This window comes from Acipenser ruthenus, chromosome 18, assembly GCF_902713425.1.
Source record: "Acipenser ruthenus chromosome 18, fAciRut3.2 maternal haplotype, whole genome shotgun sequence".
NCBI classification, from domain to species: Eukaryota; Metazoa; Chordata; class Actinopteri; order Acipenseriformes; family Acipenseridae; genus Acipenser; species Acipenser ruthenus.
In genome coordinates this window covers 21,868,272-21,883,795 of record NC_081206.1, presented here as the reverse complement: position 1 = coordinate 21,883,795, position 15,524 = coordinate 21,868,272, and the positions used below count along the sequence as shown (strand labels likewise).

Below are 15,524 nucleotides of genomic sequence, written 5' to 3'. Positions count from 1 at the left end.
CAACCTCCTCTGTATTTAAGAAAAGATTTTCTGCACAACATCATTTATAAGACACTTTTGGGAATATGCTGTTCAATATTCCATAGCTTCACATAAACTGCATAAACAATTCCCCATAGAAATTGCATGTGTAAACTGGAACACACAATAACCTGTAACTGACTTTTCAGGTACAGACTATGCTATTATTGGATGGAATGGCCCTGTATGTTTTTTTGTATAAAATATAGTTTTATAATGTAGGAGTCCTGCATTTAGGCACTAAACTACACACAGACATAATTGTAATATGCTTCCTGAGAAATGGGGGCTTATTAAAACAGAGGTTCTCCATCAGCTCAATGGGTGTTTTCCATCAGGGTAACAAAACCCTTTTTTGCTTCCCTGCCATATAGCAAAGCTATTAGATGGCATTCGGAACTTCCTGCTGCTGCGGGTCACAGCAGGAATATACTTGTTTAGTTCATAGTGACAGAGCGAGAAGAAACTTTTTGTGTGCCTGCAGTTCTGACGCCCTTTAGGGAATGTAAAACAAACTGGAACACCAGCAAGGTCTGGTTTATAAGGAGACAGTTATCTGTAAATATCTTAGTATGAAAACTGCTTTTTTCCCCAGATACAGGGGTCAATTCAACTGATCTAAATTGTGGCGAATATAAATACCGCCAATGTTTAAATATTTGAAATGTTTAAAAATAAAAAGCAAATGACTTTTCCATGCTCTTACAGGCTCGTTTTGTATTCACACAACGGTATTTCGATCCATGACTGTTGCGATCAATTGAATAGACTCCAAGGTCTATGTCTCCCTTAGTTAGACTTTCACATTGCTGATTGATAGGTATGTATTTTGTGTACATGTGTTAACCCTGGAAGTATCACAGCCACGTATTGACTGTGGGAGATGTCAGTGTGCTTGTTGATGCTATTGATTGTCTAAACTAAACATGAACATGAGGATTCAGCTCTTAACCCTGTGATGCACTCTGACAACTGAACCAGACCAGTGGTGTTCAACTTCAGTTCCTGGTTGGCAGAGTTGCCAAGCCTTGATCAAAATTCTCAGATGCGATGAAGACTATCATTTACAGACAGTGGAAAGAAATGCGTTGTTTAAATCATGGTCAAAATAGAACCCTAGAGTGTTAAAATTACTAGGAATGGTTTCTAAATACCAGACATCAAATACATTAAGATTTTAGTGTCCTAAAATCCCGCTGAATATTACTTGATTCTTCCAGTTCTGCGTACTCTAAATCAAACGTCTGATTTTGTTGACAGTTCAGTTTGTTTACATTGAAACCCAGTTTTGGTAGCAAAGCAGAAGGTTGCCACACAGAGTGTCATATCAGCAACACGTTTCAAGGGTTGAAGACGTTGGGAATGTAAACGACCTGGACTATCATCAAGGTCTGCTTTCTGATATAACAGAGTGCGCAAAAGGTGGAATGTAGCAAACAGAAAAAAAGTGTATTACATTTTAGTATAAAAGTGAACATGACCGCTGGACACATGCAGGTTAAAATTAATTTTACATATAATGTATGGTCCCTAGAATGTATTATGCAATAATATTTATTATGCACTAGCATGTATACTTCAAAGTGTAATACATGTTAATTAAAAATCAGCAAAAATAAAAATAAAAAAATGAATTACTCTTGTGTACACCAAACCTTAAAGCACTGTATGTCAATCTGATAGCAATATGATAGCATTTCTTACTATGAGTTAACGTCTATTGATTTACTATGCTATACTAAAAATGAAGATTTAAGTCTGAATAATTCATTGTAATAAATGCAGTTGCAGATAGGCTTGTGTGTGTGCGTGTGTGTGTGTTGTGTACAGTGAATGTACACCTCATAACAATTTCAAAATCATCTAAATATTTAATAGCTTCTACAGTAGTACTTGGTATTATTGCCTAACAATGATTCTAATTTATTGATAACTTGGAATTGTCATGTAAATGTTAACTTGGCAGATGAACTTCAATTATGTTCCCATAACTAGATGCAATATATAAACAAACAAGTTTAGATTAGCTACCACATTTTTTTTTTATTAGATATGTAACCTACCTGAAATAACAGTAAAAATGATGTTAGAAAGACATGGCCCAGAAAGAAAGGCCAAGAACTTAAACTGAGCAGCAGGAGATCTCGGACCAGCATTCCTCCTTCGCTCTTCTACTTGCGTGACCAGAGAAGTGAACACATACAATTCGGTAGATGTCCAGAACTTAATCCAGTCTTCCGATTTCGGCGACAAAATGTGTTTCAGACGTTTCCAGCAATTGTTTGTGCAACATACTTGGCTTTCAATCCTCGTTATTGGTGGCATGGGATAGCTTGACACAACATACGCCCAGCTTTGACTGGTCCTGTCACTTGCATTACTTGGAAGCTGGAACACAGCGCACCAATTGTTAATATATTACAGGGCAGCAGCTATGCTGTTCAAAGTCTTCCGCAATAACGGGTATGCAAATCAAAACAAAGTTCTCTGTTGATTAAAAACCGTTTGAGATGATTTAGAGTACGCAAGGAATATGTTTTAAATCAAGCTTTCTCCGTCTACATCATTGATGTGTACAGATATGATAGCAGCACTTATCCTACTTCAAAAGTTCCCAAAAATGGGGGGATTGAAACTAGAATTAAAATGCCTTAGGATTCCCAAGCAAGATCATAAATTCCTTTTGACTGTTTCCCCTTTTTTAAGGGAAGTGTTAACTGATGTGACCGCTCCTTAATAAAACAGCTGGATTTGACAACACTACCTCCCTTCTTCCGTACTCTTGCCACTTGCGAAAACACAGGTAGATTAAGCCTTGCAGCTCGGTGTTAAATGTCAACTCCGTCCGCACTTGAGTGCATGTTGACAAATTAATCCTTTACAGGCGTCTGTGTTTCGTTGACCAAAAAAAAAAAAAAAAAAAAACAAGACCAAAAATAATAATATCAATCAACAGAAAAGTGTAAAACAATATGCCGGTCGAGGAATCTGTACAAACGCCGAAGCAGAAGTGTCAGTTTCCACCGTGGCTGCTAAGCAAAAGGCTTCTGCGAGGAACGTTTGGTAGGTCACATCATCAGTCCATCACTGTGCTCTGAGGGAGACGGAGTGAGAGATAAGCGAGAGCAAGCGAGGGAGCTAAAACCGTGTTGTATATGCAAAAAAAAAAAAAAAAAAAAAGTATTTGAGAGAGGGAGAGCGCTGGTTTCTGAATCTAATGTTGTAGTGAGCATACTGCAGAGGTTTTTTTTACACATGTGGGGTGTCCACTGAGAATGGAATTGTTTAGCAAACGGTCTGTCATTTATGCCTTACTTTTTTAGCTGGAGTGGTTTGCTTAAAATAAATGTCAGTATAAAACATGCTTATTTATTTATATATTTATTTGTTTGTTTGTTTGTTTGTTTATTTGTTTGTTTAATTAAGCAATACAATTACTGTTCAAAGTGGCTGGCACATGAAACCATTCCGAAGATAAATTTGTCCCCTACGCGCGCTCTTAAATCCGCCATCTTTTTAAATTATACATTTATAGCCTACTTTACTTGCATTCTGATTGAATGGAGGAGTCAGAGGCATTTAACTACCTAGTAACATTTAAGGACGCGTGGAACTTTCCTGAAAAGTTGCAGAACACAGTTTTAGTTACCGTCCGTCTGTACGGTAAGGGCGTCTGCTAAGAAATAAATAATAATAATAATAACTAACCATTTACTGCCGCCTTTCAACATTTATTATTATTATTATTATTATTATTATTATTATTATTATTATTATTATTATTATTATTATTATTATTATTATCTAAAGCCCATATAGTACAACTTAGTATATGAGTGCTTTATGAGTGGACTTGTGTAATTTGCAATGAACATTATGGGGATATTTAGTGAACCAGATATAAACCTTGTGTGCTATCCTACTCCATGAGTCCAAAATGTGCAGACTCAAAACTATTCATAAGCTATACATCTGATAATAAACTGTGTAGTTAAATACATGCAGCATATTTTTGGCATATGTACTGAATAGCATACAGTTAATTGCATACAGTTGTTATTGCACAATTGAAAATAGAACACATAATAACTATATACAGTAGAACTAAACTACTCTCCCTTAAAAACAAACGGCTTAACCAATAACAGTCAGTGCAAAGTATGTTCACATGTTAATGCAAAGGAAAAAATACTGAATTTGATTTAACAGGAAAAACCCTAACCCTTAAATTGCTGAAGGCTAGATAATATTTCCATGCATTCTGCAAGATTAATTAGGCTATGGGGAGCTAAATCATTTGTGTATTCATAATAATAATAATATTAATAATAATAATAATAATAATAATAATTCTGCAAGAGCAAGTCCATTAAAATCTCTCATAAGAATGCCCTGTCATTGGCAGCAGGTGACACACAGTACCCAGTATACATATTATTTACAGACTCAACCAAAAAGAAATAGTGGTGGGCGCAAAAAAGATTATGGTTCATCAAACCCAAGGTAATGTGTTCCGACTGAGTTCTGTCAGCAGCAGATATCAATGAAGTTTAAACTGGGGCTCTGACACACACTTCGCTCCTGCTCAGTCACAGGAGGAATAGCATGACAAGCGTCCACTTGACATACAGGGGCACTTGGCAGGATCAAGAACAACTACAACAACAAAATGCTTAGGGTACAATGTATGTGGTTTCGTTTTTAACCTAAACAGAGCAACAGATTGCATTATTGCCTGACATGCCCATTGTGTCATAGTAAATGCATGTGATCTGGGGCAAGTTCATATCCCTGTCATGTGACCAGTTCTTCTATTGCGCTATGGCAAGAGTCATGCTCCATTTGAGGAGAAAAAAAGGAATGTTTAAAATGTGCTCTACTGTACTTTGATTGACAGCTGCACTGTCGTTTTCTCTCTCATTTAGTCTAGGAAGCAGTTGTATTTGAACAGATTCATTTATACTACAAAGTAACATGTTCATTAACCCCCAAATTTACATATGAGATAAGTCCAATGTTTCCAAGAAATCAATGAAGCAGATATCACACAGGAAGTTTAGTGTTTTGGGAACAACAACAAAGCATCCCTGGGGAAGTGTGGTGGCAGCTTTATGTATATCAAATATAAATCTCACCAGGAAGGATTTGCAATGGAACATTTATTTTTAGACTGAATAATGATTATGAACACATATTATGCACATTTCAAGGGTATAAAGGACTCTTTTAATTACTTGTATCCACTGGTGGTGGGCAGCAGTGTGGAGTAGTGGTCTCTTGGAGTTTGGTCTCTTGACCGGAGGGTTGTGGGTTCAATCCCAGGTGGGGGGTACACTGCTGCTGTACCCTTGCGCAAGGTACTTTACCTAGATTGCTCCCGTAAAAACCCAACTGTATAAATGGGTAATTGTATTTAAAAATAATGTGATATCTTGTAACAATTGTAAGTCAGCCTGGATAAGGGCGTCTGCTAAGGGGTCTCCCGAGTGGCGCATCCAGTAAAAGCACTCGCTAGAGTGCAGGATGCGCTCTATAGCCTGGATGTCGCGAGTTCGAGTCCAGGCTATTCCACAGCCGACCGTGGACGGGAGCTCCCAGGGGGCGGCGCTCAATTGGCCAAGCGTCGCCCGGGGGAGGGAGGGTTAGGTCGGCCAGGGTGTCCTCGGCTCACCGCGCACCAGCGACCCCTGTAGTCTGGCCGGGCGCCTGCGGGCTTGCCTGTAAGCTGCCCAGAGCTGCGTTGTTCTCCGACGCTGTAGCTCTGAGGCGGCTGCACGGTGAGTTCGCAGTGTGTAAAGAAGCGGGCGGCTGACGGCACACGCTTCGGAGGACAGCGTGTGTTCATCTTCGCCCCTCCCGAGTCAGCGCAGGGGTGGTAGCGGTGAGCTGAGCATAATAAAATAATTGGGCATTTCAAATTGGGGAGAAAATAATAAAAACTAATTGGCAACGACTAAATTTATAAAAAAAAAAAAAAAAAAAAAGAGTGACACTGAGCTACCAGGGGTGATGACAAAGCTGATTTCCTGCAGGGAAAAAAATATCTCCTTCACTCTCTGTGATTTCTAAACTGTAATTGGCTGAGCAGCTGCTTCACAACTGATTTTCACTGAGGTCTGATGTCATCCTTCTACAGAATACAGAGAATATGTTCCCCAAGCGCTCCATTGTTTTCATGACAGAGCTAATACCCTTAATGAAGCTTTTTATCTCACTGCATCTGCATCCGTGTCCTTGAACAAAAGTGAAGGCATTGATTTGTAGGGAAAAGGTTCAAGGAATACACAGCACAAGTTTAAAGGGCAGTCATATTTGGGTGGCTTGTTAGATTAACATTGTCATATTGAGGCAAATTTCAAGGTCCAGTTAAAAGTGACTGAAAGTCATTTCCCTTTAATGACAGTGTGGAGAATATGCATAATGGATAGCAGCCTTGCACTTATAACATGTGCCAAACAAATACTACAGTATATCCAATCTATCCTTCCTGTACTGTATCTCCAGGGTATCTATGAGTAGGCTGCCAAGTAATATTATTTAACATTGTTTGTGTTATCAGGCTATTAAAATAATAATTTTTTAACCTATATGTTATTTTATATAGTCTATATAAAATCCCCAGACCTTGTTTCTCCCATTAAACTCAAACAGAACTTTGTGAGATTTATGTCATTAGTATTAACCATCACTTGGTTGAATAGCCGTGTCTTTTTGAGTGTATTTTTACTAGCACTGCTCCGAGAGAAGTATATATATCTTTTGAAAGCCTTGGTTGTCATTTACAGTAAATCGCTTTTATAAAAATGTGCTCCTTGTTCTTTTTTTTTTTGAGTGCACAAAGGTCTTCCAGTGCACATTATTAAAATGAGTTTCAGATGTATTATCCAAATTGTGTCCTGAAGGCATCTCTGCTTTTGGTTTCAATAGGGGACACAATGAATTGCACCTTCTGTACACAGTTTCCCATGCGAGACAGAGTCAGGGAGAACGTTTCTGGCTCTAGAAAATCCACACAGTTTGGTGGCGATGTTACAGACAAGACAGCCTTGTTCTTTTATTTAAAGCCATGCCACCAGAGAACAAGCCCTCAATATTCAAAATCTCACCTTGACTAATTGCTGTTTCCTTTACCTAAACAATTGGTGTTAAGTGGGATTATGCAACAATCATGGTGCTCAGCCTGGTAATGTCATGGCATGCATCACAGCTCATTAGCTCAGAAGGGAAAACAGGAATGTCTAGTGGTTTGTACTTAGATATATTTAAATAAACTCTTAATCTGAAGAGAGGATTTTCACAGACAGTAAGGGTTGACACATGGCTTGACTGTGAGGAAATATCATCTGGGTGAGGTAAAGGGGTTATTCCATGTCAAGTCAACTAGCACTGACCACCTTATGTTTACGTTAAACGTTCCACTATATTAGCAATACATGTATTTGATGGAACCATGCAAAAATGTTGTGTCGATTTATTGACTACTCCGAGATATGGCCCATGGTAAAATTGTCTCTGCTCTCAATATGAACATTTGAACACTAAGGCATTGCACACATTATAATATGCAGACAATTTGTAGTCTTAATTACATTCTGTTAACCATTCTGTTAACTGTTATTGCCATGGCATCATCACCTGCTGGCTGCTTAAAATAGATTACTGCATAATAACATGTATTGCATGTTGGTAGAATGACTGATCAGTTATTTGCAGAGTAGCATTATCACTCATTAAAACCATAACACTAAGCAGTCTTCCTGCTTTTGCAATCAGTCAACAAATTGATCATCATTAACAACTTCAGTGCAGAACTTCCAACCTGATAATGATTACTAGAAAACGGAGATTGTTTTTCCAGATAGCAGACTAGTCTCATCAATCAGCAGTGCCATCCAATAAGCACCTCATTATCCTACCTGCTTGTGGTAGCATTGATCAGCACTCCACCACGCCTGCCTGCGCTCCTGTCCTTGTTTTATGCTGGGAAGGACACAAGCAATAGGGGCATTTTGTCAAAATGTACTGTACAACACAAAAAAAGTAGTAGCTTTATTTTTAAGCTTAATTCATAGGGCGTTAGCTGTAAGAGCAGTAAACAGTTATTATAGTAAAAAGCAGTTAGCTAGGGGATAGTGTAGTGCAGTGTCATAATCTGGGGGTATATGGAGACTTTCCATCTATCTGTCCATCTGTTTGTATGTCACACTTACATTTATATATCCATAAACTGCTTATGAATCTTTTTCAAGCAATCAGAACGCTGGGTTTGTCCAGGCCATTTACAAGTATCTATAAATTATAGTTGTGGATGGGGAAGTGCTGGTAGGATTTTGAAAACTTCCCTTCTAAAGTCGCTAGCTCGTGTACATTCTTTGGCTAGTCAGACCTCCTTAGGGCAACACTACATAGTTGAGAAGACACTTCAGAAATGGTGGCAGGCAGGCAGATTGCTAATGGAAATGAGGCCTCCGTCTCAATTAAAAATGCCCGGCTAAATAAACAATAAAAACAATTTAATTTTCTCATACTTAGAATTTTTACCTGAATATCTATACTTGTCTTTGGTTTCAAGTAGCCTTCACCTCCCACGAACACCATGCAAAAATTCTCTCTTCCATGGTGTGTGTCTGTGATACTGAACTAGTATCCTATACAGTATGAAAAACTCTTTAATCAACAGTTTTAGAGCACTGTTGGCCCATTTATTCCATGTCTGCTAATGTACTGTTAACAGTAACAGAAATGTGTTAATGTATTTGGCACACGAGTAAGATTATTAAAAAATCAATCTGTTAGGTCTCCTCTTCAGGCAAATCCTCAGTTTAAATATAAATAATTATGCCTCAACATGTAAAAAGTTGCTGCTGACCAGTCTTCTTCAGCTCAGTGGTAAAGTCTTGTTATTAAATAACTATTAGTAATCCAAATAATACTTGTACTACCATATGTAGAACGGTTGGGCATAAAAATAACTGATTAATTTAATTTGTTTTACAAATGGCATCCCAGACATGCGTGCTGTAATATATGAAACCTTAATATCAGCCACATTAGGTAAGACAGACAATGACTATTAGTAAACAGGTACCCATATCCAAGGATATACCAATAACTGATGTTTTTCCCTTTTATTTCTGCATTTCCAATTAGTTTAAATAAAAATGTTCTTCATTATTTCCTATGGGATTCTTCTCAAAATCCAAGGTCACTGTACTAGTAATATATGGTATAATCCCCTTGTTGTCAGTTTCAATTAAAGGTCACTGAATCAAACTGTTTTAATTAAAAGTTCCTGTAATTAACAAATCATTAAATTCAGAGTAATTATTTAAGTAATTTGAGTTTCCCGGTAAATTATATTTGTCGATCCTGACTCCTAAATCCTTGAGCAATTAGTTTTATACATAGATGTCGAACAGCAAATTGCAACTCTGTTTTTTCTGTCCATTTGTGTAATTGCATCCCTATGAGTGTACTTTTCCTTGATGGAAATTCATGACGCAAGTCCATATAATATGTTTATATTGTATAAGTATAAATATGTTGAACTTTCTTTTTACCCTTAAGAAAAATAAATACAATTCTGAAATCTACTTTGGTGTAATACAAACATATTTTAAACAAGCATAACCGGAAGTGAGAATACATCCTCATTCATTCAACTCAGGTGCCTCATTTCAAGAAAATACTATATTTTTTAGACTGCCTGTAGTTTATTATTTTTGAATATTATTTACAATATATCAGTCTAACAAATACATTTTATAATTATTTAAATAATATTCTATTTAGTATTTTAGATGCTAGGTGTTGTTTTTATAATATTTCTTTTGCTTGTTCTGTACATTGTGCGCAGAATAAAGATACATCTAGCTCCTCATTCATTCAGCTCAGGTGCCAGGATGACCACAACTGAGGACCTCTCAGTTTACACAGTAATGCCTTCTCCCTGTGATTCCAGGCTCACAGCAGCTCTGCAAATCACTGAGCCATGCACATCACTCCAGGAGATTCCAACAAGCCCAGAAGCACTCCGGATGGGACCACACATTTCAGAGGGAAGTGCCAGAGCTGTGCCTCTGATTCCTGCCAAGAGCAGATGTGCCTCTCCAGTAATCAAAGGTACAGTTATTAACGAGATGCATTGTAGCGAGTCTGTCGAGCAATAAACCGCTAGGAGGCATATTTCAATCACCTTAGGCAATTTTATTAGATCATCCTTTATTAGAGTCAGCCGCCCAGAGCTGTTCTTGTTCATACACAGCTTTAGAGGCACAGCCTAACTAAATATTCTCAGATACCCCTACTCTGGGTTCACAATGTCCATTCACCGAACTCAGCATCTCAGTACTGAAATACATACGAAGGAGGAAACCTCTGCAGAACCCTGGCAATGACTTGCCTTGCCTCCAACCCTTAAATCAGGGGTTCCCTAACTTCAGAGATTTTTTTTTTTGCTGCGCCTCCCCCCTTCTACTAAACAGTACTACATTTAGAAAAAAAGATTTTCCTAAAACAACATATTGTAACGTCACATCTAAAATGAAAGCAGGATCCAAACAGGCAGTAGCTTTGTGCTCTAATTCAGCAGTGTATTAGCACAAGTCAAATAAACAATTAAGAACCACACCAAAGAAAAACAAAAATAATAAAAACCTATCTCTCTGCTAAATTCCAGTCTACACCTCGCTCTCACTGAGACAGCCTCTGTCACGCACAGAACTGCGCTCAGGCATGCTCTCCTATTTATCTCTTCACATTAAACCACGCCCTCCATCTGCATTCACCAATCCTGCGCATGCCTTTCGGACTCCAATCTCCCGTTGAACACGGACAGACTGTCAACCCACCCCCCCCCCACCCCACCCCTTGCTAGCTAGTGGTGTGGCACAGCAAAACATTATGTAATACAGAAACATAAAAGACAAACAAATGGGACAGTCAATGAGTCCTGCAACGATGGAAATCGGTGGCTCGTTACAATATTTTAGTGTTGAGCGTGCTGTCGGTTCTACCAGGATGCAGTGCAGCTGGGACAGCGGCAAAGGTGCAATATTTAAATAAGCGACAAATCTTTAATAAGGTTGAAATATATATTTTTAAGATGGATACACTTTATTACAATTACTATTCGGAATTGTATTAACATCAATACATAGTCACTTATTCTCGTTCTTCATTCCACATTTAAATGAGAAAGTAAGGACGTGGAGGATTTAAAAGCCCATTTAATTGCTTCATAGCCAAACCCCGTAAATTAAACTGATTTTACTATTAAATCCACCTTACTTTCGGATTTAAAAGAAGAAAGAACGACAAAACGAGGGTGCAACATTTTAATAAGTGACTAGTCTTTGAATTACGAATAGTAATTGTAATGTTTGCCCAGCTTAATTTTTTTTTATAACTTTATTATAACTTTATAAAAGATTTGAAATCAAATGCAGCAATACAAACCCGTATTTAAGTTCCCATTCTTTGCAGCTATGAATTATTTATAATTATTTACTCCTCTTGAGGCTGTCTCTGTTTTGACAGCGATGTTGGCTTATAAGTTGAAAAAAGCAAATTCAAACGCAGTGCCTATACCATTATAAATGAGGCCACTTTTAAAAGGTTTAGAGTTCTTATATTTGCACAATGCAGAGAATGTGCTTGTGTTTGTTCACCTGTCTTTGCAAACAGCTGCAATAATTCAGTTTGGTTAAAACTGGCTGGTAATGAATAATGTTTCACTAAGTCAAAACAGCTCATTTACAAAATAAACTCAGAAGCCCATATCACTTAGCTGAGGCTACAAAGTTGAGGTTTGAAAGCCAGGAGCTCCTCTCTTACATTGTGAAAATCCTCCACTGGAAACAAAAATATTAGACTTGGCTATGTGGTGGGGTACCCCCGCCCCTGTGTGTATTATATGTTATATGTATGTATGTAGTGGTGCACATGTGGGGTAGGTAGCACGGGTGATTTAAAATGTATATTTGTATTTAGGCACGAGGATTGCACAATCACTTCACATGCAGATTAAAGTGGGTATTTGTATATGGGCACAAGGAGCGCACAATTAGTTCATGTGCACATATATCTAGATATATGCAAAACTATAAAGTATGACATACTTACATACGTACTAACATGTACGTCCACATACACTGTTGTCCCTGGCGGGGATGTATGCATACCTAGAAAGGGAAAAATGATTCAATAAAATCGTTCTTCACCTGGCTAACCTGCATTATCAACACAATGGGGACTGTGTCTCTCCATAATCAGGATCAATGAGCGTATACCCTTTTAATGAAATAATTAGGAAATGAGGAATTCAGGGAATACACTTTCATTCAGCTGCACTGGTCAAATATTAGTGCTGATCTTCTGAAAGTGCTTTTATTATAAATACGCGCATGTGGCTCATTCCATTTATTTTCTGTTTACTGTGTTAAATAAGTAGGATAAAAAAAAAAAAAAACAATGACCTAAAAATGACTACAGTGCATACTGCCAGAAATAAGACACAGCTGATCTGCATCTAATACCATTTCTCCCTGGATTGAGGCTGAGACTTAAAACTGACGTAATCTAATTAAATAATGATGTATGAGTCGGTGTACATTAAGGCAGGTTTGACAGTGAGCCCTGGCCATTAGCAGAGAGCTCAATAGAGATCAGCTTATTTTGGCCCTTGATCCAAGGCTATAAGACACAATATGCAAGTGCATATAAACTTAATTAGACCCAGGGAGACCATAACCCACCTTGATATATAGCTGACAGAATTGTTAACTCCTGGCTTCAAAAATGCCCCTTCAGTGACTCCATTTTAGGACCCGCTCGTAATTCTTTTATAAATTAAATAGATTAAATCCCTCTCTCTATAATAAACTACTTGTGAGAGTAATTTAAAGAGCAGTCCAAACCCTTTAATAGAACAGAAAATAAAAATAGGTCTTCTCTGTAATTGTCTTTCAGATGAAAAGCGATGTTTAGACAGTAAATCGTCCAAGAGGAGCCTGTCAAACTGGAGACATGTGACACAAAACTATAAAAAACAAAGCTACATTCAGACTTTTAACAAAGCCATCTGGATCATTTAATCACATCAAAATGAATATATATTTCCAAAAACAAGTATGTTTTGAATAAAAATATAAATATATTTATATTATATCTAAAAGGACCAGCATGTTTATTTTTATACTAATGTAGGATTCAAGTCAGATTAGTTTTTTTGATCTAAACAGTGGATACTACCCATGCCTTATTTGTAACTGATTTAGAAATGCTGTCTTAGCCAAATCGTTATATACATAGCTATACTGTAGCTTGGTTACCCATAAGTTACAGAAATAATTTCAATGTGTAACATTGGATAAGTCATCAATATCTAACTGATTACAAGCCCAAGACTTATTAATAATCAAACTTCAATGTATTGGGTTAGACGACAGAAGTCTGATATCAACAGTCAGCATATCAAACATATCACTTTCATTTAAGTTCCTTGTATAATGACAAAAAGATGAATGTAGTTTGAAAAACTAACTGAGAACTGGGAAATGGGTCACTTTTCAATATTAAAGCTTCTGCTCTCGAATACAATATAAAGTTCCACAGAAAGATGGATTTGGAATCTTCTTCTGCTGCCTTTTGGCTGGAATCTGTTACTGTTTCCATAGGAAATGCCTATAGGAGCAGTTCTGCAAACTCAGGTCAGCATCAACTCATTTAACTTTTAAAAGCATCTCAATTTAAAGAATTAAAGAAATAGCCAATAGTAATTTTTCTTTAAATCTCCCTTTATCTGGCTTGGAACTTGCTTTGAGCTAGGTTGGCAAGAATGCATCTTAATTGTATAGGAGTATCCTATACTGTAAAAACAAAAAAGCATAAGAAGATAACATATAAAACATGAGTAAATGAGGATCGCAAATATGGACCTCAAATCTATTTTTAGTGTTTGGTATCCTGACATGCATATACATGTTGTGCAACATTCTCCGTAAACAAGTACAGTCAGCTTGGATCTTGCCAATGACAATATGTTGCTTCAAGCAGTTTCATGATCCATTTCCCATCTGCTATGGATGCCTATTCTCCAAGGGGCATCAGGGCTGCTTTACAGAATTGATATGGGAGGTGCTGCCAATCACAAATACTCCATTTCAAGGCCACTGCTGTATATCTGTCTGAAGAGAGCTTGTGATTACTAGCCAGCAGGTGCCCTCAGACCTCAAAGAGGCCAGCTATGTTAGATCTCTCATCCAGCTCAAAATGGAGAGCCTGAAATTAATAGTTGCTTCACAGTTCTTAAAGTATACTTTCCCCTAAACAACTCATGTGGATGTCCTCGCATAGAATAGCCACCTATGATTCTGTGGAGAAACGATGTAATGAAACCCTGCTCACATTTGATAAAACAAGCTGTTAAAGTATGTCCCATCCACATATGGAACAATAGGATGAATGGGATGCTGCCACCTCACCTCCTGGAGCATGTATTTGAAAGAAATGAACATTTATCCTTAGGTACTGTATATGTCAATGAATACAAAAAATGAATTAGTCCATTACAAGGCAATAAACAAAACAAAAAACTATCAACCAACTGTCAACCAAAAAAGCTGTTACTCCCATAAAACATTATGTAGCTGGCAAGGGTCCTCCCAATTAAGACCTGAAAAACACATTCTCTATGGTGCCTCCCATTGTTTTTGCGAGGCCTCACATGAAAATACTGACCAAGCCTAAACTTTCTTAGCTTCTCAGTTCTTGCTACTGCACATCGTTTCTCCACAGAATCATAGGTGGCTATTCTATGCGAGAACATCCACATGAGTTGTTTAGGGGAAAGTATACTTTAAGAACTGTGAAGCAACTATTAATTTCAGGCTCTTGCACTTGCAGTAAACCCTTGACTACATCTACATTTTATTTCTGTCACATAAGATATGGAATCAGTGTTTACAGCTACAACTAATGAAATGATCAAAACTAAGCTAAAATAAATCAAATCTGTATATTTTACTATGGATTATTTATTACAGCGAGCAACAGAGTGAAGATAAAATATATATGACATAAAACAAGTGGTCTACATGTATGCCCTTCAATTACCAAACCGTATGCTGCCTCTTCATGCCATAAGAGCACTTTACAAGCCAGGTCAATCCTAGTGCACAGCATACAGCCTTCACCTCAGATGATTGCATAAGAGAAGATCCTCAGCTCACGTGTTATTTTTATACAACCTGCTGTAAATATTTTTCTTGGTACACGATGTTTTTGCCTACAAGGTTCTATGTTTTGACTCACTTTGGGAATTTTAAAATACAAAATATTTCACCTTTGTCATGTTTTGTCTTTGAAGTATCTGCATACTAGAATTAAACACAATACAATTTAATACAAGAGCTGAATTGTTTGTCTTACCCGTGAATTTAATTATAATTACATTTAAATATAATTATGGATGAATAAATCCCAGGTATTCCCAGCATCTGCAA

At 37.4% G+C, this 15,524-nt stretch overlaps 1 protein-coding gene across 1 annotated transcript in view; it reads right to left on the bottom strand.

Moving 5' to 3' along the window:
* Positions 1-3,125, bottom strand: part of prima1 (proline rich membrane anchor 1) — a 36,992-nt gene extending 33,867 nt beyond the window's left edge. Inside the window, exon 1 of the mRNA XM_034927456.2 lies at positions 2,085-3,125. Within this exon, the coding sequence (XP_034783347.2) occupies positions 2,085-2,177 (93 nt within the window). The 5' untranslated portion in view covers positions 2,178-3,125. The remainder of the gene's footprint in view (positions 1-2,084) is intronic.
* Positions 3,126-15,524: the final 12,399 nt, after the last annotated feature.